Source organism: Triplophysa rosa, linkage group LG2, assembly GCF_024868665.1.
Source record: "Triplophysa rosa linkage group LG2, Trosa_1v2, whole genome shotgun sequence".
NCBI classification, from domain to species: domain Eukaryota; kingdom Metazoa; phylum Chordata; class Actinopteri; order Cypriniformes; family Nemacheilidae; genus Triplophysa; species Triplophysa rosa.
The window spans coordinates 16,966,895-16,989,486 of NC_079891.1; the positions used below are offsets into that span (position 1 = coordinate 16,966,895).

The following is a 22,592-nucleotide window of genomic DNA, read 5'->3' on the forward strand; positions in this document are numbered from 1 at the left end:
TTTTATCAGAGCTTTTAGAAACATTTGTGCTGTTTTGCTCTAGTTTGCTCCACAGGCTATTCAGCTCGATGTAACAACACTGAAGCCAGGAGTTAGCAACTTTATTAACTTTCAGCCTCATTTCTTAATATTGGTTTCAGACAGGGCATAAAGAGTAGGCTACGCCACTTTTCAACACAATGCACGGTGGCTTTTGAAGTATTAATTACAACTAAAATGACAGAAATTTATCTAAGCCACGTTAAGCTGTTTTCTCTTATAATGGACTTCTATGGTGAGAACGCTTAACGTGATATTCACTTTATCCGCGGACCAAGAGCTCGTTCTTTTGACAGCAGCATGTGTTTATTAGAAGTAAAATTTGACAGAAACTTGTTTTTTTTTATCGCTGTTTAGGTACGTTAAGCGGTTTTCACGTTAAGCGTTTTAGAATGTCCCACTAAAGGTCGACAGGATTAACAAAAACACCTATGTTTGCTCCAAGGTAAGAGCACGCTAATGTTAGCTAGCTAGCTAACTCAGCACATCATTGCTTGGAAATAATGACGGTTGTTCATAATGCATATATTTGAACGTTACATAAGATGATTAAAGGCAAGACGGAAATTTGTTCGTGTTGTTGATGATGTATGGCTCAGCGCAGCATCTCTGGCTCTTGCCAGGTCCACCGTGTAGATTAGACCAGTAGTTCTCAAACTGGGGGCCGTGGCCCCTGGGGGCCACAGATTTTGTGGCATTTTATAAAATATTATTGATCATAGATTTTATGCAATCAAACATCAGAAAAATAAGACCACCAGACAAAAGAATTGATGTTTCAGCATTGTATAACCGAATATGTTTTTGTTTAAATAAAAATGTCAAATTTAAGATTATAAATCTTTATTTGGGGGGCAGCAAAGCGATGCACTCTACACAAAGGGGGCCTTACAACGAAAAAGTTTGAGAACCACAGGATTAGACCCACGACGTGTGAGCAGTAGCCTGGCGCGCTACTAAAAATATAAGCGGGAGAATGTTATCATTCAGAGTCTTTAGCATCAATTTTTATTAAATTATGTTCTAATCGGTTGCATATGTCGTGGATATATCCCTCGAATGCACACTGCAGTCCCTTTTGTCTTGCTCTCTCAGATATGTCACATGTTCGCCAAAAATTACTAATTATCTCCTTGGGAATGTCTGACACCGGTGCATACATACTGTAATACATTTGCCAGGCGTGAAAGCTTGACAGGCGTAGCAACAGTAACTAAGGAGGGCGGGGCTTAGCGAAGGGTCAACTGGGCGGGAACCTGCCCAATCTGGCAACACTGGCTGTAGTGTGAGAGGGTGCGTGGACAGAGAAAAACTGCTGTGATAGGCTGTGTTTTGTGATTGATTTTTGCGTCCCGCCCCTTCTCCGCGTTCGGTATAGATAGACAGTCAAATTGTTTATCGCAGGAATCTCATCGCATCACATTTGGTTAGGACACGGTGTAATACTTTTTAGTACCACATTGGTTCAGGTTCCAAGCTCACCATACTGATACCAAAATGTTACACACATATCACTCAACACAGTCTCAAGGGAATTTGTGACATTGTCACGAACTGTAATCTATTCATTCGTATTCGTGACATGAATTGCCACCTTTTTTCGTGTCAGTCAGCACGACCTTTTACATATTTTAATACGCAGTATCTCTCATATGTATAAATATACATCAACGCAATCTGATCGGAATTCATACCTATTTTACAAGGTGGCTCATTCTTGTCAATTCCTGTTTCCTGCTAGGACTTTGCCCCTGTGACCTTAGGTTTAGGGGCGGGGTTAGAGTAGCCATTTATGATTGCTTTGCCACCTCCTGAAACTCGCGTTTTTAGCAAAATTAGCCTTTGTGGCTGTGATTTTAGGGTTTGGGGTGAGGTAAGGTGTTGGTTAGCCACCACCTAAAATATGTACGACTTCTTTTGATATCAGGTTATAAATACAGTATATGAATGTACATACACACGCGGTCCATGTTTTAAAAGTCGTGCTGACTGACATAGAAAAAAGGGGGAAATTCGTGTCCATGAACACGAATCAATAGATTCCAAATTTCGTGCCTATGCCACGAACTGCCTTGAGACTGGGTTGGATCACTGATTGTTCAGAGAATCGCCATTACCAGCATCGTTGAATTTCCAACACGAGAATACGCATTTTAATACTTCATATTGGCAGTTCATTATATGCTTTGTGACAGTGATATAGCGATTGAGACCCTTAACACATTGCTAAATGCAATATTTGCTTACCCTCGTGCACCGGTGAGCAAACTATGATGCCTGCTCTTTGTGATAAGTGTTCCCAAAATCTCTGGTATATTTTGTTTTGCTGCAATCCTTCATCGACATGCTCCACGATGATGCCACGGCAGTAGAGGCGGCGCAACTATGACAATAAATGTATAATCCCACCCACTTTGAAGCAGTACTAAACTGCAGTGGAAAAGCAAACTGAGCCAAGGTGAAGCGAGCCGAGTCGTACTGAGCCTAACCATACCACGCAGTGGAAAAGCGCCATTATTCCTGGATTAAAAAGATCTTCAAATGGGGATGATCAATAAAAGTTTGATTAAACCTAAGACTAAGATCAGCCTGTACTGTATGTGATAAACTGTCCAATAGTTCTTTACTCTTACCTGCGCAGATTTGAAAAAATGTGCAGCGGAGACTTCACCTTTTTCTCGCTTTGCTTTTTGCTGTGTGGGCTGATGAGTTTATCTTTGCTGTGACACTTCCACTGCTGTGTGACAAAGGTTTGCATTATCCTACCGAGATAAAACACACTTATGAATGACACTATACAATTCAACCTTGCAGTATGAAACAACACTATATTTTATTCTGGTTTATTACTTTTTCAGCTGATGTCCCAGTCCAAATCTGTCTTTTGAATACCCTTGAAACACATCCACAGTGGGAACTGGAAGAAGATGTCAGTGTGATTAAAAGTAGGCCTATCTCATCAAAGTACCTAATGAAATAACTTGGGGATATTAGGAATCGTTTCAAAACATTTTAGGGAATTTTAAAACACTGGAACAAGAGGTCACTTTGAAAATGAGCCACTTATGATGAGCGATATCTTGGCAGGAGCTTTATAGCCTTGTTCAAGTGACTTGTCTCTGTTTCTTTTGTGATTTGAACTGAAGTGGCTTATGTCCTTGAGGCATGTAATTTGGATCAAATCTTCAATCAACAAACAGAGCTTGCTAAAAGAAATGTCAACAGTGCAGGGACACTCAAGTCAACAGTGCAGGGACACTCAAGTCGTCTACTGATAGGAACACAGGTCATGTAGCTATTCATGAACTGTTTGTGTATTTGTGCAGAAGAAAGACCAGCAGACACATACAGTAAGCCTCACCTAAAAAGCCAAATAAGCCAAACTACATTGCCAGCAAAGGTTGGAAGACCATGTGCATCGAAAAAAAATGTGCATCAATATTTTTGTTGAGTTAAAGTAAAGATGTATGTAAATTACTGTACATATTACAAATGATTAAATTCCAAGTTTACATGCACAGCTTCAACTAAAATATGGTACTCCAGACAATATAAGATATGTATTGTAGTTTAGAATTATGTCTGGATCAGCTAAAAGAAATAAATTCAGCTAACCCTTAAAAGAAAAACTACAAACTAAATAATTTGTTTAAGCCAGTTAAGTTGGTGTATCAGTGAAGTGTAATGACATTTGTAGCAGCATTATTTTTTTTAGAGAGTTGGCAGTTGCATTTAGGGTCGTATATTACATGTGCATACTGTTGGGATAAATTCAAATGAATCTGTTTATATGATGAATATTTTATTACTGGACGTGTCTGTATGTGTGTGTGTGTGATCTAACCTGGTCCATTGAGATACTGTGTAAGCGAGCAGTGAAGCCGCACAATAACAGGTTCACTCCTGATCACATCCCACGCAAGTGCAATCTCCTCCTTTAAACAAACACTGCATTTCAGTTTCTTCAAAGTTGATATAACTATATTCATACATTCTAAATGTGTTATATGTGACCCAGTCAGTGAAAACCCAGCTAAAGTCATTTTTGTAAATTACTGTTTTTAACATATAATCAGCCTACATAATGTAAAGAACATTCTGTGAACTCATACCATGGCAAAGATTGAAATCATAGTGGTGGATGGTGGAAATGAAACTTTGATGCTAATTTTCTCAAAATTAGATTTTGAGCCTTTAGCCTTGTTTTCACAGACTGGGTCTTAAATTACTGTATACTGGTATATACTGCTTTCCACAAGTCTTTATCAAATATGTTTTGTAGCACAATGAAAGAGTTACTTACATCTAGGAAACTGACATCTATGTGTAGGTCGATGTCCACGTCATCAATTGCACCATATTCCCTACATTGTCAACAAAGCATTTCCAGACTTGGTGATTATGATATTTCATCCTTCACAAATTAAAGGGGTCATATGACGTGGCTAAAATGAATATTTTCATTTGTTTTAGATGTAATGCAATGTGTATACACGATTTAAGGTTCAATAACGCTGTATTTTCCACATACCGTACATGTTTGTATCTCCTCTTTGCCCCGCCTCTCTGAAACGCGCAGATTTTTTACAAAGCTCATCGCTCTGAAAAGCGAGGTGTGCTATGATTGGCCAGTTAACCAGAGCGTAGTGATTGGTCGAATACTGCAAGCGTGTGACGGAAATGTGACGCCTCTTACCATATTTGGAACATCAGGTTCCAAAGCAATTGTACTGACAGGTACGCCCACCTTACCTGCGTATACATTTGGGCGGTCTTAGTCAACTCATACCACGAACTGACGTAGATTTGTGGGGGTGTGGTTACACGAGGCGTTTCAAACAGGTCTGGGTGAGCATTCGCTTTTAGATAGAATGCATCTTTTGTTCCGACACTTCAATTTTTGCAATTTTACGTGTCTAATGCATGTATGGGCATCTTATAACACACCAAAGACACAGAAAAACATGTATTCGCGCCATGTGACCCCTTTAAATCTAGCTACTGTACTGAGTTATACACAACAGTTTTCATAGTATATACTCATTAAGCTAAAGTACAACATGATCTTTTTTGGTAGAATATGCTGTTGACAGTCAAGCACAAAAGCCTTGATTTAAAATGAATTCTCAGAAAATCAGACATAATTAGGCAGTGCACTTTGTTTGTACAGAAATATGCCAGAATAAATCATCGGAGTTCATTTTTTCACAAATTAGCTTTTGGAAAGACACTGATTTATACATAAACACTACTACAATACTGTCCATGGCGCTGAAAAGATGTGGCATGATGCATGGAGCTCAGTTTCCACACCCCTCTCAATGCATTTATTTCTCATAAAACCACTGTGATGAGTTTGTTGCGTTGCTCTGAGCTAACTGTCACCATGGTTACATCTCACTCCCAAAACAACCACTGTCTCAAAAGCAAGAGGTTTGAGAAAATAATAATCCACTTTAATCTGTCAAGGGGAAACAGCTCACAAACACATACACGCACGTAAACACCGATTTACGTTGAGAGATAAATACACACATTTATGAGGGTGAAAAACAGTTCGACAAATCATTTAAAATCATTTCTTTTAAATTGTTTCCCGTTTCGCCATTCCAATAAATTCCAGTTCCACCCCATGAATCAGCAAAAGCCAGCAACTCAAAGCGTTTAGTGGGAAATGTCCTGGAGTTATTAAAAAGGCCTCAGTGAACCCGCTCAAGCTAGTCATGCAGAGACTGCCGAAAAACCAGCACAGGTCATTTTTCAAGCAGAACGCAGAGCAAAATACTCAAAATAGCTTTCAGTCCATGACTCAGGGCTAATGCATCAAAGATCACACGCGAGACTACATATCAAATACAACGTTACGCTGCTGTAAATAGAATCATTTTTACCATTCTCTCGATTGACTGTCTGCTGTTATCAAAAGCAGCCTGACATATAAACTTGTAAAGGGGTGAGCTTTTAATAAATGTCCTCATATGAAACAGCATTTGCTTAGCCAGATTTCGCAAGATGACTCACATTCTTGTTGACAATTTGTCGCGAGTGCTTTTTACGACTTTCTCACCACATGCTCAATCTGGACGTTTTCGCAAGTGCGTGCACATATTTGGCTTTCAAAAGAAAATCCTTATCCACAGCATTCTTAAAAGCAGCAGTTTAAAATCTGCTCCGACACTGATGGCCGAGCAGATTAGTAAATAAGCCTATTACAACACAGCCATCAGCAGATCATTGCACTGCTGTAATAGAGCTGAAATGACTTTCACTCTCACACACAGTGCTTCAGTTGATCACTGAGCATTAACTCAAATCACAGGTTGGCGAGATGGAGACCTGGCTTGGGGAGAGAACGTCCTTGAGTGGGTTAACTGTGCCAGAACACAAAAGAACAATTGCTCACAGTGTCATTTCCCATAAAGCACTGCACAGATGGGGAAAGATAAGAAAGTGCACCAAGGCAATGTTTGCACTTTTACTGACATCATGCTGCTTCTTATTGGATGTTTTTTATTAAAGGGATACTCCACCCAAAAATGAAAATTCTGTCATGAATTACTCCCCAACAAGTAGTCCCAAACCTGTATAAATTTGTTTGTTCTGTTGAACAAAAAGAAAGATATTTTGGAAGAATATTAGCAACCGACATTTTTGGGACATCATTGACTACCATAGTAGGAAAAATGTATGGTAGTCAAAGGTTGCCCCAGAATTGTTTGCTTTCCTAAGTTCTTCAAAGTATATCATTTTGTGTTCAACCGGACAAAATAAATTACACAATAATTTTTCCTACTGTGGTAGTCATGATAAGTTTCATTTTGGTGTCCAATTTTTGAAAGCAATAGACGTATGTTTTTGGGTGTGAGAACTACTAGATATTTCAGATTAACTGTTATCTTAGAAAGAATAAACCAAGCATGAACTATAATAAATAATGTAATGTAAAATGCTTATTTCACAGGAGTGATCTTGACCTGTTTACAGTAACTACATTAGTGGCCATAAGTGATTTCCAACTTTGAACAATTAATATCTTCGCTATTTATTAAAATACTAAAATGATTTAATAATACTTAAATACACACAACACTAGGGCTGCAACTAACGATTATTTTGATAATCAATTAGTTGGACGATTATTTTTTTTCTTTTTTCGATTAATCGGATAAATGTAATTACATCTTTTGCTTATAATAAGGAAATCAGATATGGGAAAAGAATACACAACTGATCTCATTAGCCTTCTCCCAAAATGTTGTGAATGTCTCCATAATTAACACACCTGGTGAGTTGATTCATGTGTGTCATATTAGAAGCAACTGACAATAGTCTCTCCCAAACGTGGGAGAGAGGGGAGGGTCGGCCAAGGAAATATTTTTTTTGTGCCATGAAAAGTGAGATATTTGTCATTCAAATGTAGTGAAGTGCAGTAAAAAGTAAACAGAAAAAGTAATACTTCAGTACAAATACTCAAAAAGTGTACTTAAGTACAGTTCTCAAGTAAATGTACTTCGTTACCCACCTCTGAACTAAATAAACCACCAAATCAGGGTATTTAGCCTATTATGTACTTTGCACAGTGCAAACGCCACAAATTGGGTTTTACTAATATAATCTTTAATTTTGTCATTTAAAACACCTCTCCCCTTTAAACTTTAAAACTGCGCAGCTTGAAGAGATGCATGCAGAACACGTCGGACTTTAAAACTGCGCACCTCGCGCTGCACGGAGAGACGCATCCACCGAGAGACACGTCTGACTTTAAAACTGCGCAACATGTGCCGCACGGAGAGACAAGTCTGACTTTAAAACTGCGCACCTCGCGCTGCACGGAGAGACACGTCTGACTTTAAAACTGCGCACCTCGCGCTGCACGGAGAGACATGTCTGACTTTAAAACTGCGCACCTCGTGCTGCACGGAGAGACACGTCTGACTTTAAAACTGCGCACCTCGCGCTGCACAGAGAGACACGTCTGACTTTAAAACTGCGCACCTCGCGCTGCACGGAGAGACACGTCTGACTTTAAAACTGCGCACCTCGCGCTGCACAGAGAGACACGTCTGACTTTAAAACTGCGCACTTCGCGCTGCACGGAGAGACATGTCTGACTTTAAAACTGCGCACCTCGTGCTGCACGGAGAGACATGTGTGACTTTAAAACTGCGCACCTCGCGCTGCACGGAGAGACATGTCTGACTTTAAAACTGCGCACCTCGCGCTGCACGGAGAGACATGTCTGACTTTAAAACTGCGCACCTCGCGCTGCACGGAGAGACATGTTTGACTTTAAAACTGCACATCTCGCGCTGCACGGAGAGACACGTCTGACTTTAAAACCGCGCACCTCGCGCTGCACGGAGAGACACGTGTGACTTTAAAACTGCACATCTCACGCTGCACGGAGAGACACGTCTGACTTTAAAACCGCGCACCTCACGCTGCACGGAGAGACACGTCTGACTTTAAAACTGAGCATCTCGCGCTGCACGAAGAGATGCATCCACTGAGAACCACGTCTAACATTTAAAACTGCGCAGCTCATGCTGCACGGAGAGACACATCTAAAACGGTAATTTTAAAAGGGAAGAAGACGCGCTTGATTTGTAACTGCGCAGCTCGCAAGTGACGTCACAGACCAACTAATCGATAATGAAATTCGTTGACAACGAATATTATAAAATTATCGATTTGATCGATTAGTTGTTGCAGCCCTACACAACACATGTGAAAAGTTTAGCTCAGAAGAAAGACCAATTGACACAGATAAACCTGTAGTCAAAGATTGCTTTATTTCCTGTATGATTTTTTTTAATAAAACCAATATGTCCCGATACGCCATAGTTCCCATATAATTTTGTTCAAGAAAAACCTTAAAAATGTTGTGTTTTATCCATTTTGTACATACACATCATATTTTGATGGTTTGAGTGGCATTAAAAGCAAATATTGTAAAAATATGCCCCCCAGACATCACTTGTGGCCACTACTAACCCTAACCCAACCAACAATTACATTTATACAACAATGTCATAATTTTGATATCATTTTAAAATCTAAAATAATCATCAAATAATATTTAGTTAATGGCTGGAATACACTACAAGACTTTTAAAATCTGAACAGATTTTTTAAAAACTAGACATCATACACTTGCAGACTTTTTGAAAGTTTCAGATAGAAACACACTAACTGATCAAATCTGCAGACTGGCACAGACTTTCTGCAATAAGTCCAGACTGAAAATCTGGGCAAACTCTGAGCAAAAGTCTTGTAGTGTATTTTAGCCTTAAGTCTCCTATCTGCCAATCAATATTGTCGAACTTATTTTCACTGACTCTTTGTTAAAAAAGTTTCAGGCTCTAATTTGAACCCTGCTTGTGAAAAGTGCCTGCTACGTATATTACTCAGCAAAAATCACACCCCTGTGTAAGAACAGTTTCATCAAGCGTAATGTTTTCACATCGATTTGAAAAAAAAAAGCGAGAGAACAGTCAGGTACCTGAGAGATACTGCATGATGGCCATATAAGTCCCTCACGGCTGCCAAATCGGCCTCCAGCTGGGGGTGTTTGTGAAGCTCTCCATCATAATTTACCTGCCCACACAAACACACAGGGTCAAAGAGTGACACACATGGCCCCGGGTTGTAGACAGGAGCACCGGTCATTCATTTCGATTAAACACAGGGACACTTGATCAAGGTCTGAGGACTGGACTTAATCTTTGGCAAGCTTTAAGAGCACTTCACTACTTCTGATTTGTGCCACCTTGAGGCTTCACATGTTCATTTCTATTGGCTAACCAATGAGTCTTTAATCAGTATAAGATCAAGAACACTTCAAAAAAGATATCAGACATCAATCATCATGTTATTTTTGTACTGTTGGTGAGCGTTGTGAGGCAGATTTCCCAAGAAAACCATGAGGAAGCCTCTACCGAAGACTTGTGGCCTGCTAGTCTTTTGGAATCGAGTGTTCTCAGAATGGCAAAGGATGTGAAAATTGAAAATTGCAATTGGCCACATTACAGTGAGCAAGAGCCAGTGGGCATTGACAGCCCAGCGTGAGCATTAGGACATGCATCTTCATCAGCACCAGACTGCTCCTCACAGGCCACTCAAAGCTAAGTCTCTCAAGTTTAATGGATCTACTCCCGTGGATGGTCACCTGATTCATTTAAAAAAACGTCCTCTGAGAGTGATGGACTAATCATTAAACGTTAAGACCGATTTTTATATTGGCTGCAAATAACTTAGAGTAAATTTACCATGAAATGAAAAGTCTCAAGCCTAAGGTGCTGTGAGTGTGGGGATGGATATACCTGGAAAACCAGAGATGACATCATAGTCACCATGTGAGGTTTAAAGTTGCAAGTGGCCTTGTGATAGTTCACCCAAAATGAAAATTCGGTCATCGTTTACTCACACTCTTGTTATTTCAAACCAGTTTGACTTTCTTGTTTCTGCAGATGACAAAAGAAGATTTTTTGAAGAATAATGGCGGCACCCATTTACTTTTATTATATGGACACACAACGAATGCAAGTCAATGGGTAGCGCCAAGGTTCAGTTACCAACATTCTTCAAAATATCTGCAGAAGAAAGAAAGTCATACAGGTCTGAAGTGACAAGAGAGTGAGTGAATCATGACAGTTTTCATTTCTGGGTGACCTATCCTTTTTAGTATACTGTATGTCTATCTATATATCAGTATATATGGGAACCCTTTCTCTACTGAATGAAACATCCCAGGTTATTCCACCTTATAAGGTTTTTGGAGAGAATGAGAGAATTTCTCAACAGTGAACAGCTGTAATCTAGGCAAAGTTCTGAAGAATCCAACATAAGACTGTTTTGATTTGTTTAACTTCGTTGTTTTGGTCACTATATAATCCTCTTACTTCCATTGGTGGTTCTGCTATCAATTTAAGACAATCGAACTAGTACTACTAATACAGAAGGATCAGGTGTTTTTAACCAGAAAATGTATTATAATACAGACATTCATCTGAACTTACCTGCCCAACATAGTAGAACTCCTCAGAATCATTGTCACCCTCTGAATCCTCCTCTATAGCATAATGGCACTAGAGACAAGTAAAGCACAAAGATAATAATAATTATATATTATTTGACAAGCAATAAAACATACAGCATGTCACAGTATTTATAAAAAACACTGAGTAAATTCTTACCGGGTTTTTGTCAGTTTGAGGTTTTGGTTTAATAGACGGACAGCTGGGCGCATCATTATTTATACGTATTTCTAAAGACAAAAAGAAAGCAAAGAGATTACACTAATATTTCAAACAAGTGATCATTTCTGGCATATTTTGTATGACAGCGCTGCTTGTGCAACACTTCTAAAATGCTAGATTTACACACAGTCAGGTCTGGACCGGGAAGCTGCTTGTGTTTCGCGCCACCTCCGAGTTAAAATAAGGCGCTGTTTATGTGGTGTCAGAAACAAGTCAGAAAAAAATGTAAAACTGATAAGGTGTGCGAATCCAGCTGACTTATTGGTTCTAATGCACTGTGCCGGAAAATGTCAACACATTTTAGTAAATTTGGTGACTAAAGAAATCTGAGGTGTGATGAGCGTCTCGTCTAACAAGAGTCTGGAAGAAATTAGTCAAGACTGCTGCTGTTTTCCCACTTTGTTTTTGGCACATATGACTTGGCCATTGCTTAAAATAGGAGCAGAAGACATCCACTACAATTTGTTTCTCATGAAATCCAGCCAGCAATGAGCTCCAGATTGGAAAGAACACACAAAACCGCAATAATGAGGCATTTAGATGATTATGCACAATTTAAACGTCTTCACAACATTTCTTAAACATGTAGTTAGATGTTCAATAATAACAGGGTATATACAGGAATCATGGAGCTAAATTTAATACCTTTTAAGACCTTTTCAAGACTCTTTCCATACATTTTAAGACCTCATCGCCACTTTTTTGTTTTAATCGGTTACATTGGCGACACATTAACTTACATTTACTATATAATGATTGTAAGATAGCACAACTAAACAGTCTTAGTTTGTTATAACTCCTTATTAATTAAACATAATTTGGAAGGGTTGGAACGAAGCACAAGAGAATGAATTGAGTGACTAACCCAATGCAAGGTTTATTAGAAAGAGAAACGAGGCTACGCTAAACGCCGTCCGACACACAGAGCAGAAATTTGAGCCCTCTCCCTTCTTGAATAGCCTATATTAGGCCTATAACTGACTGCTGAAAGAAAGTACTGTACAACAAGTGTCCTTCAACATTCTAAGCTAAAACTATGAATAAACAAAAACTGTTGGATTATTATTGGCTACACTGCAAAATGATTTAAAGCTAACTTAACTGCTATTTTCGGTTGCCGAACATTCGGTGCATCCCTACTTTGGACAAATATGAAAAAAACGACACAAAATTTAATACCTTGGAAAATGGCATTTAAGACTTTTTAATACTTTTAATGGCATTAATTTTCTCTACATTTATTTATCAACTTTTAATACTTTTTAAGACCCCCGCGGACACCCTGAATAATACTGTACAACGATTTTTTGGTTTGGTTTTCTGTCGCTGGCTAGTTATTGATTTACAAGTATATAACCGAGACTCCCACCTGTTGCGATTCTGTGGAAAATGACTGGTATTGGATCCCTGGTGACTAATACTTCATCATCATTTTCAGAGTTAGACACAAATGTGTTATCTGTAACGACAAGAAAAGAAGAACTAACAATGTAATCAACGGCAGAATAAGACATTAAAATACAACGTAAACATAAATTATTAACAGAAATACTTGATAGCAAAGCGAGATAAGTGCTAATGCTACGGTTTCTGGGCAATCCACTATGTTCATGTTAACACAGCCCATGGCATTCTGTCTGCGCCAAGCAAATTCCTCATTCTTATGCAAAGCTGACTGTCTGCCACTATGTTGTAAATCAGGCTAGACTAAAGCTCCGGCAAAGAGCATGTCTGTGTCTTCCCAATTTAGGGGGAAACATCAAATGTCAATCTCAGATTTACAGAAAGAGCAATACCACAGATTAAGAAGAAAATCCACTGGGGAATTTGACAAACTGTACATTGTAGTGTGTCTGTTGAGGATAAATACTTAAATAATAATAAGTGAAGAAAATGTGAATTGTGTGTCTACAGAGGAAATGCACAAAAGCTACATAACGGTAAAAATCCAGCCTAATCACTGTACCCATAAAACTCACTGAACTTCAATGCAGTGTTACATAATTTTATGACCCTTAAGAGAAAAATAACAAACACTGTTTCCCGCTTGAAGTATTGTGCCGTTGAAATTAAATGACAGAATAGGAGGAGAATGAGAATATAAAGCAGATGTTGACACACTGAGAGTGATGCAGTTTAGTTCCATTACTATCAATTTCAGTATCAGTTGTATCATCTGTCACTTTATTAGACAGCCTTTATCATCTTTGCTATCAGACCAGTTATACCGCTCTGATCGAATCACACAGTGAATAAATGACAGTGGCTCCTTATTGTAACAGATGGAAAATGACTCTATCTTTCTGAATAATGAAGTTGGTTCAATTGTGAGCAATGGTGAGAGTTGAGGGTATCCAAACTCTCCATCCAACCGTCTTTCATCCATTCATTCATTAGTTTGTGCATTACCTGGATAATCATCAGAGACGTGAACAGAGTAGGAGACCCTGAAAGAAACAAACATTGACTTTAGACTGGATGCACATGCAATGCTTTACACTGAACTCCAAAAAATCCCAAAACTCTGTAAAAGCAGTTTGAATAGCAAGTTCACATATCGTGATCATTACTGCAGCTTTTCTCAGACATTTACACCACAGTTTCAATCTTAGTCAAATTAAATAAATTATTATTGTAGCTGACTCAGCAATGTTCTGAATCTAAATGTGTCCCAGCCCTTCTTTATTAAACAGATCCATAAATTAATATTAATATTCATGGTAAGACTTTACAATAAGGTTGTATTTGTTCACACATTAGTAGATGCATTAACTGACATAAACTAACAATGAGCAATATAGTTTATCAGTATGTGGGTAGTTGACGAACAAATTGTACATGTGTTCTATGGTGTGACATAGCAAAATGTAGAAAACAAATAGTTAATATTACATTGTTTTTAGGGCTGTCAAACGATTAATCACGATTAATCACATTCACAATAAAAGTGTGTTTACATAATATGTCTGTGTACTGTGCATATTAATTTTGTAATTAAAAAAGGAATAAACTTTTATAAAAAAATATTATTGATTAATATAAAAACATAAATAAAAACATCAAAATATTTCCTATATACATGTATGTGTATGTTTTTGTGTTTATAAATACCAAATTAACATGCCCAGTACACAGACATACAGTATATTGACATGTAAACACAAACTTTAATCACGATTAAGCGTTTGACAGCCCAAATTGTTTTAAATTATTAATATTTATATTTATCATATAAAATAGCATAAGAGATTTATCTAAATTATTAGTTTCTTTCTAAATTTGCTGTCACACCATAGGACAAATTTGCATATTAGTCTGTCAACTACCCATGTATGGACAGTTTCATCGTATGCATTCGCCTGGCCCAAAGTTAAATTCCGGTCTGTGTTTGGTTATAGTATAACAATTCTTTTTCATTTTCATTTTTATTCATATTATTTATATTAACATTTTATTGTATATTATTTGTATAAAATTAACTACGGAACAGCTATTGATTTTTTGCGGAGGTCTACCTGAAGTTAAATTTGGGCCAAATAACGTGTTTGTTTAAACTTAAGTCACTAATGCTGGCTTTCAAAACCATCACTGACTCCTCACCTGCATACTTTCACTCCCTCCTTTACACATACTTCCCAACCCTGCACAAAATCAATCTCCCGCTCATTCTCCTTTGCTGTCCCTGGCTGGTGGAACAATCTTCACAATTCAATCCGATCAACTACATTGCTCACATCCTTCAAGAAACAACTAAAAACTCATCTTTTTCAGCAACACCTGACAGGAACATGCTAACTTCTGCTTATAAAAAAAGAATCCCTTTTCTCTCCCAACAGGTTTTATCTTGCCTTGTGTAACCTGGTAACTCGTTATAGCACTTCTTCTATTGCTACCTCTATGACTTAACGCTTCATTGCTTCCTCGCCTCTTGTAAGGCAAAATAATTGTAATGTCAAAACAATTATTCATGTTAGTTCACTGTGCATTAAGAAATGTTAACAATTACAACATTCGATTTAAAACATTTTACAATAATAAATAATTAACATGAACTAAGATTAATAAATGCTTTGTTTTCTTTATAAACTGATTAAGTAATGGTTTATCAATAAATTAAAACGAAGTAAAAAGTATGTATGTTTAAGTAAAAAACTACTTAAAACCCATCTCTTCTGTGAATACTTGACAGACAAATGAGGGAAAAAAGACTAACCCTCTCTCTTTCTCTCAACAGGTAGTGTTCTGGCTTTTGTTGAAACTAGTAACTTGGTATTAGCACCTATTGTATTATTGCTCCTGTATGACACATCGCTTTATTGCTCCCTGAACTCTCTGTAAGTCGCTTTGGATAAAAGCATCTGCTAAATGAATAAATGTAAATGTTTTGGTTATGTGCAGAAATACAGAGTTACGAAGACAGAAATCTGAAAACCAGCAAAGCCTTTGAAAAAAGAGAAGGACTAATTAAATGAAAATGTTCTCACAGTTACGCAGCCTGACAGATGAGCAGATGGAGTATATAGCTGATTTGCAAGTGCCAAAATTTTCTGTATGCGCTTTACAGAAGAGCCTATCAGGATCCTGAAGGGTGGTGCTCACGTGTCCCAAACACAAGTCTAAACGCTTAAGTAAAAGGTCATTAAAAAAAGTGTGGTCTCCATTTCACGCAATCAAGTAAATAAGGTTTAAAAAAAAAGAGTGTTGACAACCGCCTTTTGCAAAGTACCCTGAATTAATGTAGAGATTAAGTGGCTTGCTAAAAAGCCTTATAGTGATTAGCCAGGAAATGAAGAAAATCATATAAATTTCCAAAATATTGTCTCATCTGGCATATGATCATCCAGGTGACCTTTATGTTCTCATGCTTTTGCTCCATTGTGCATTATGGAGAATTAAAGCCACATTATGGAAGCATTTTGTTATGAAATATCCAAAAATCACTTGCACAGTGTGATATACTTCATGCAGTTGTGTACTTAAATTATCCCAAATGTTCCCAAGAATGTGCAAATCCAGAGAAATTTTAAATAATGGCCCGTCCCTTGTCTCCCTTGTATTTGTCGCATATCAGTAACTTAATACCCGGTGCTCCGCACTACCCCAGTTTCCGGTTGTAGAAACTACGGCAACACGCAAATGAGGAAGTGGTTATACAGCATCTGGGACGCAGCATCTGTTGTTCTGTTACTTGTAAATACTGTGGGTTCGTTCCAATTTACTTTTTAAACGACGACTGTATGACTGTTTTAAACACGTAAAACTGTGTAGCATTACGCTACCAAATCAATTGACAAAGTCCAATATCAGTCGCAGGCTAACGTAGCATTACACTCCACGTTTCTTGCAAGCTAATTCATTACGATGACATAAAATAAAAATAATTAATTTCCTCGTCCGTGAACATGATGGGCAATCTCCATACGCCTCTGGATGGTGAAAACGACATGTCCCATAATTCCACTCTCCTACTTAACGTCATTTAGCTTCGCCTTTTGTTGTTGTTTCGAAAGTGCGCCATCTAGCGGTCCAAATATTCCATATTGTGGCTTTAACAGAGTCGACCTTATAGTGCTCTATATTATGGATTGTCTGATGCGAGATAGTTTTGGGCCAGCTGACAGAACCGTCACTCCCCGTATTGGGCCACTGCTACAGTATGTTGTAACTACTTCCTACATACATATGATGATAGTGTGTCTTAAAACTAAAGTGATAGTGTGTCTTAGAAACTAAACATTTGGATTTCGCTGATGTACTGCTTAATTCTAACATCGTTGTGAACCAATGAAATGTGTCACCATTATATTATGATCTAGCTGCATGGCTAATATAAATGAGAATGTGTTGAAAATATATCAATGACTTCAGTTGGAATAGGTTAGAAATGATAAAGAAATCAGTGATGTAATGAATATGTGATATGCTCTACTCACATTGAAATTGTTTCGGTGGAAGTGAAACCCCTCCTGAGGTTTCACAAGTTAAGGTGTATGCTAATTCACGACGAAACCTGCCTATGTCTAAAAATGACTTCTGTCACGTCATGCATGATACAGTTCTTTCGGGTATGCGAAACAACAAGAGCTCCAAACATCTGCTACGATGACTGTTTAAAAATATGGTGTATGTGGTCCAGTTAGAACATGCACAAAACACAATTTCACTCCAAAATAGCTCATCGGTAGTCTAATTTATTTGTACTGTAATCCCAAACTTGTTTTACTGATATTTATGACTTTAACATGCTATAAACCCGGTAGAAACAGCTTCTTAAGATAACTTTACATGATTTAACAGTATACAGAACAAGTAAAGGAAAAGAGTTTGAACATCTCTGTAAATCTAATGATTTCAGGGACTAGACCTCAATTTTAAGCCCTTTAAATTTTGTCACTCAAAACTAAATGGAGTGTCATTATTAACAAGCCCAGAATACTTTCCCCTGCTTCCCATTTACTTTCACTGTATAAACATCTTATTTTTTCTGCTCGACATATGAGAGGCTTGGAATACAAAGAAGGTGAATAAATGATGACAGAATTTCCAGTACTAGGTGAACTATCACTTTAAGGACCAGGTAATTACAGTTAGCGTCTGGTATTTCTTGTTTCAGTTGATTTGATGCTAGGTAAACGTACTGAAATGTACTGTAGTCTATTTTGTAGTTCAGTGTTTGGCCAATACCTGCACTGAACTCTTAAAATTATGCTTTGAACTTATATGTTTCAAAGTTTCAAGTTCAAAATGTTAACATGACTTTAAAGCGGAAATGAACCATTCGATCAAATGTACATTATTTAGTCAACTTATTTTCACTTAAATAAAAAAACATATAACAGATTCGATACATGTAACCATTTAAGAAAAAACGTGATGTTTTGTTATGGCTTTTGGAGCGCTTGTTTTAAAATGGATGGAGATGAACTAGAACGAGCTGATGAGCACACGAGTAGTCTTATTAATCAACAAACATAAGACGCAACTAATAAAACCCAAAGTTATTTATTCCCAGTGGTCTTCCAGCATCCACATCTAATGCAATAACATTTATTTGAATTAAGGCTTGTCACAATTTAGCATTCATGGTAATTATGTTAATTCAGTTAAAACAAGATGATAAAATGCAAACATAATTTGTGCTGATCTCGGGTATGATAGATTATTCACGAGTAAGAACCGCATCTCAGGGATTTTGGGCTTGTCTATTCTTTTCACAGCTTGAAACACCCTCCACCTAGTGTGCAAGTAACATAACAAAAGTGATGTCAATGTGAATGTTCATCTTTGAGAAGTTACAGTATATCAAATATCAGGTATATATCTAATTTCAGGGTTACCTCCTTTTAAGTAACAAAACATACAAAAATGACAAAAGGATAGAAATAGGTCCTTCGTCTACATTACTACAAACAAACATGGATCTCCAAGTAAAGACACTGATTCTGCGAACTCTACAAACAGGAAATGTGCTACTTCTTCTTAATGCAAGGTGCAATGACTTTTCATAGAGAGCCTGCCAGCTCATTTCCTGCTTATAATTCACAGCACCTCCTCTAAAAACAAGTGTGACATTTGCAGAATTGTTTTAACGGAGAGAGACAAGGAACTCCCTTTAAATTCAGAACACCTAAATACAGATTTGATCTAGTGCAGCATTACTACACAACTTTATTAGCACAAAGCTAAAAATGACTGAAATGTAAATAAAACTGCATAATGTGATTTAGATTCTTGGTAACAATCAGAATTAGATTACACAATTAGACAAGTGCAATTATATTTCTTGAATAGACCATTTGCCTATACAGTATGTAGCATGTACTAGGAATGTGTTTTTAGAGTGAACTTTACAATGAAACCATAAAAAGTAATACTGACAAAAGAAAAAATCCCTTTACGTACCGGCGGTAATTAAAACTTGAAGACCTTAATTAAAGACGATTATTGCAAAGACAGGATCCACTATTCTGCATACATAAATCTTCCCAAGACTTTCTTATCGGTACTGGTACTGCTCCACTGAGCCTGAAGTGCTTTCCTGGACAACTCATTTTAATTAGCATATTTATCATAACATTTGCATGACAATAGGGAGGAAAGAACTACAACAGGGCTCCTTTGTACCGAAGTCTTGTAGCTTTTAATGTTTTACTCATCCAAACGGCCTAAAGCTCAAATTTCAGTTTGGTGTCTTGTCTGACTTCTTTGGCAAGTAAGTGTACAAAATGACACATCATTTGCATGGTCAACTTCAGCAAGTAAATATCCCTGTCCATTTTACATCTTAAAATAATATGTTTTCATATCTGACGTGTTTGTGGTAAATAGGTCAAGCGAATGGAAAGACGGCCTGGGCAAGAACCAGGGCAACGGTGTTCCTCTCATGTTACCTTTCACCAGACAATATTGTGTGCGAGACACAAGACTCTGTAAGACAAAACTTGCCACTTGAACACTCGAAGCCAAGCTTTCACAGGTTAGTCCAAAGGAAGTTCGTATTTCAAAGTTCAGGGATAGCCCAAAATAAAAGTCCTATTATCATATGTTGATATATATGTTGTTCAAAACCTTTTTCTGTGGAGAACAAAAGAATATATTTTGAGAAATGTTTTAGGGTTTTTGTGTCCATATAATGAAAGTCCATGTGGTGAATGTTGTTAAGTTACCAACATTCTTCAAAATATCTTCTTTTGTGTTCTTCAGACAAAAGAAAGTCATACATGTTTGAAGTAACATGTAACATATTCCTGTAACATCTAATAGATGAACTACATGTAAGCTTGTCTTGTCATACGTTGTCACTATTTAAGGTCAGGTTAATGACATTCTTTACCATAAAATCAGATCTGTAGGCCTATCGCTGTCCGAGAGATCAAAAGTTACTTAAAAAAACAGATGGCTTTGTTTAGTTCAGGCAAATCACAACCATTTCCCAAAACTGCGTTGTATAGTCACAAGCAAGTTAAATAACATGTGAATACAGTGGCATCTTCATGTTCAATGAAGCTATAGAGGGTATGTACAGTGTATGAGTGAATCATAGTGTTTTAAGTAATTGACATCGTCGCTTAGTGCTCCAGAGGTTTTAATAAAGCAATTTTCCACAAAATTTCAACAGCCAAAACACCAAAACAAAGTGAGCAGACTCAATTGACATGCTGTTACGTGGGCCCTTATTTGATGAGGTATTATACGAAAAAGATATAATACCCATGGACCTGAATTGAATACTCAATGAAAAAAAAACATCCAGCATGCACGTGAGCCTGTTGTGCGCATACATAGTCAACATGTTGACAGTTGAAGTTTTTTTTTAACAGTAACAGTTTGTAACAATATCTCTCTTTTCAATAAAGACAAAAAAAAACAAAGTCTCAGGGCAAGGTTTACCTTTTAGGTCCTTTTGAATAGGTGAACGTAAAGGTGGAGTCGGAGAATCGAAAGTCTGAAAAAGACAATCAAGACATGCGTTTTGATGAAAAATTATTAACAGACTGGGCCAAAAAGTCCCTTTCAACAAGTGGTCTCCATGGCAACATCAACAGGGGACGTCCACTGACAGGGATATACAAGAATTCAACGGATAGCTGATGATTATTTACACAGACTGTATGAGCTGTACCGGTCATTTGTATGTTAACCAAACACGCATTGACAAAACGCCCATCCCAACACCTGAAAAGCATGTTAATGTCTTTTTTTACTAACCATTTTACTCTAAGAGCAAAATATATGATAATAATGGCAGCTCACGTTTTGGTAGGCCCGCGGTTGCAGTTGATTATTGCATAATTTATCAGTACACCTACATCCAGGAAACATTCAACTGTAGCACCTACACATGTTTTTCAGCATTATGTGGTTTTAAGGAGATCAATAGTGAAACTGACAGCCTTGAGCTAGGGTTCCCTCTGTTCGATATCTTATGGCTGAATTAACGGAAAACGTCGAAGACAGCACTCTTAATAAGACACAATGGAAACTTACCAGAAAACAGGCTGTCTTTCTCTGCCTTACACCTTTGAATTACGATGTCGACGTCTTTTTGAATCCTCTCTTGCCTTGAACACATCCCCATGAAATAACACACGCTAGAAGGGCTTCTTTAACTAATATTCGGCGGAAAATGAACGATTCCTTTCTTCTTGCAGGCACGATGTATATGAGGAACAGTATAAATACGTGCTTTGATGTCAATTCCAGGTGTGTCACGCCAACCGACACCGTTTCATCTCGTCTAACAATAGCCTCGATCGCATCGACACAGCGGAGAGCTCTTGCTCGCGACAGCTTTCATAAAGATATCACTTCTAACGTTACACCGGAAGCATCTCTCAGTCGTCCTCATAACTCTGCTAACCACACAATGGCGATGTCAAAACCGACGCGGGTACGAGCATCGGAGCGTTACGGGAAGAGCCGGTGAGAATTAGTGTGGGAATCCTGCGATTGCATCTACGAGATGAACCCGGTGGGAACGGGAATCACAACAAGGCGGATGATGTCATGGACGTGTTTTTCTCCCCACGCGTCCACTCGGCTGCTGTTGAGCATACTAGTTCAGAGGCGGCTGCTTCTGAGTATGTTCAGCATCTTAAAGATTTTGCAACAGGAAAGGTGCCCAGTAACAGCATGAGAATTTTTTTTGCATTGCATCTTATTTTTATAAACATAAGTCTGTTTACTGCAACTCAGCAGACATTATTCATTACTGCATTCTATGCTATTATTATCAATTAAGCCAGGAAATGGAGGGACAAAGACGCGTTGATGCAGTAAAATATTCAGCATATTTCAACATTGTTTTACTTTGCCTTTTGTCTCTAGAGTAATAAAGCATTTGGCGACTGAATCGTATGTGGAATGGTCAACCAATTTTTTCTACTCCCTTCTCTCCATCCATCATTCTGAATCCAAACACAGTCCAGCCTATATAATTTTCACGACTTCCCTTGTCAACCATGTGTTTATGGACATGCTATCAGGGTAGTGCAAGCCGGTAAAGGTGCCACGTGTGAGATTTAGAAGGATCTATTGACATAAATGCAGTATAATACACATAACTATGTCTTCAGAGACCTTACACAATGAAGGCATATGTTTTTTTTTACCTTAGAATGAGCAATTTCTATCTACATACACCGCGGGTCCCCTTACATGGAATGCGCCATGTGGTTTCTACAGTAGCCCTAAACAGAAAAACTGCTATACAGAGCGCGTTTCGTAATTGGGTGTTTCTGCAACTGCTGGCACTTTTAAGTCCCAGCTGCAGTGAAATTTTAGATTTATGTCCAA

The 22,592-nt window shown here is 37.9% G+C and overlaps 1 protein-coding gene across 1 annotated transcript in view; it reads right to left on the reverse strand.

Moving 5' to 3' along the window:
* parp8 (poly (ADP-ribose) polymerase family, member 8) overlaps positions 1-21,971 on the reverse strand; it is a 34,984-nt gene extending 13,013 nt beyond the window's left edge. The window contains exons 1-11 of the mRNA XM_057356349.1: positions 21,285-21,971; positions 20,688-20,742; positions 13,707-13,744; positions 12,667-12,756; positions 11,235-11,305; positions 11,058-11,126; positions 9,542-9,636; positions 4,343-4,403; positions 3,884-3,974; positions 2,890-2,956; positions 2,673-2,801 (exon numbers count right to left, since the gene is read on the reverse strand). Of these exons, the coding sequence (XP_057212332.1) occupies positions 2,673-2,801; positions 2,890-2,956; positions 3,884-3,974; positions 4,343-4,403; positions 9,542-9,636; positions 11,058-11,126; positions 11,235-11,305; positions 12,667-12,756; positions 13,707-13,744; positions 20,688-20,742; positions 21,285-21,375 (857 nt within the window). The 5' untranslated portion in view covers positions 21,376-21,971. The remainder of the gene's footprint in view (positions 1-2,672; positions 2,802-2,889; positions 2,957-3,883; positions 3,975-4,342; positions 4,404-9,541; positions 9,637-11,057; positions 11,127-11,234; positions 11,306-12,666; positions 12,757-13,706; positions 13,745-20,687; positions 20,743-21,284) is intronic.
* Between the last annotated feature and the right edge of the window lie 621 nt (positions 21,972-22,592).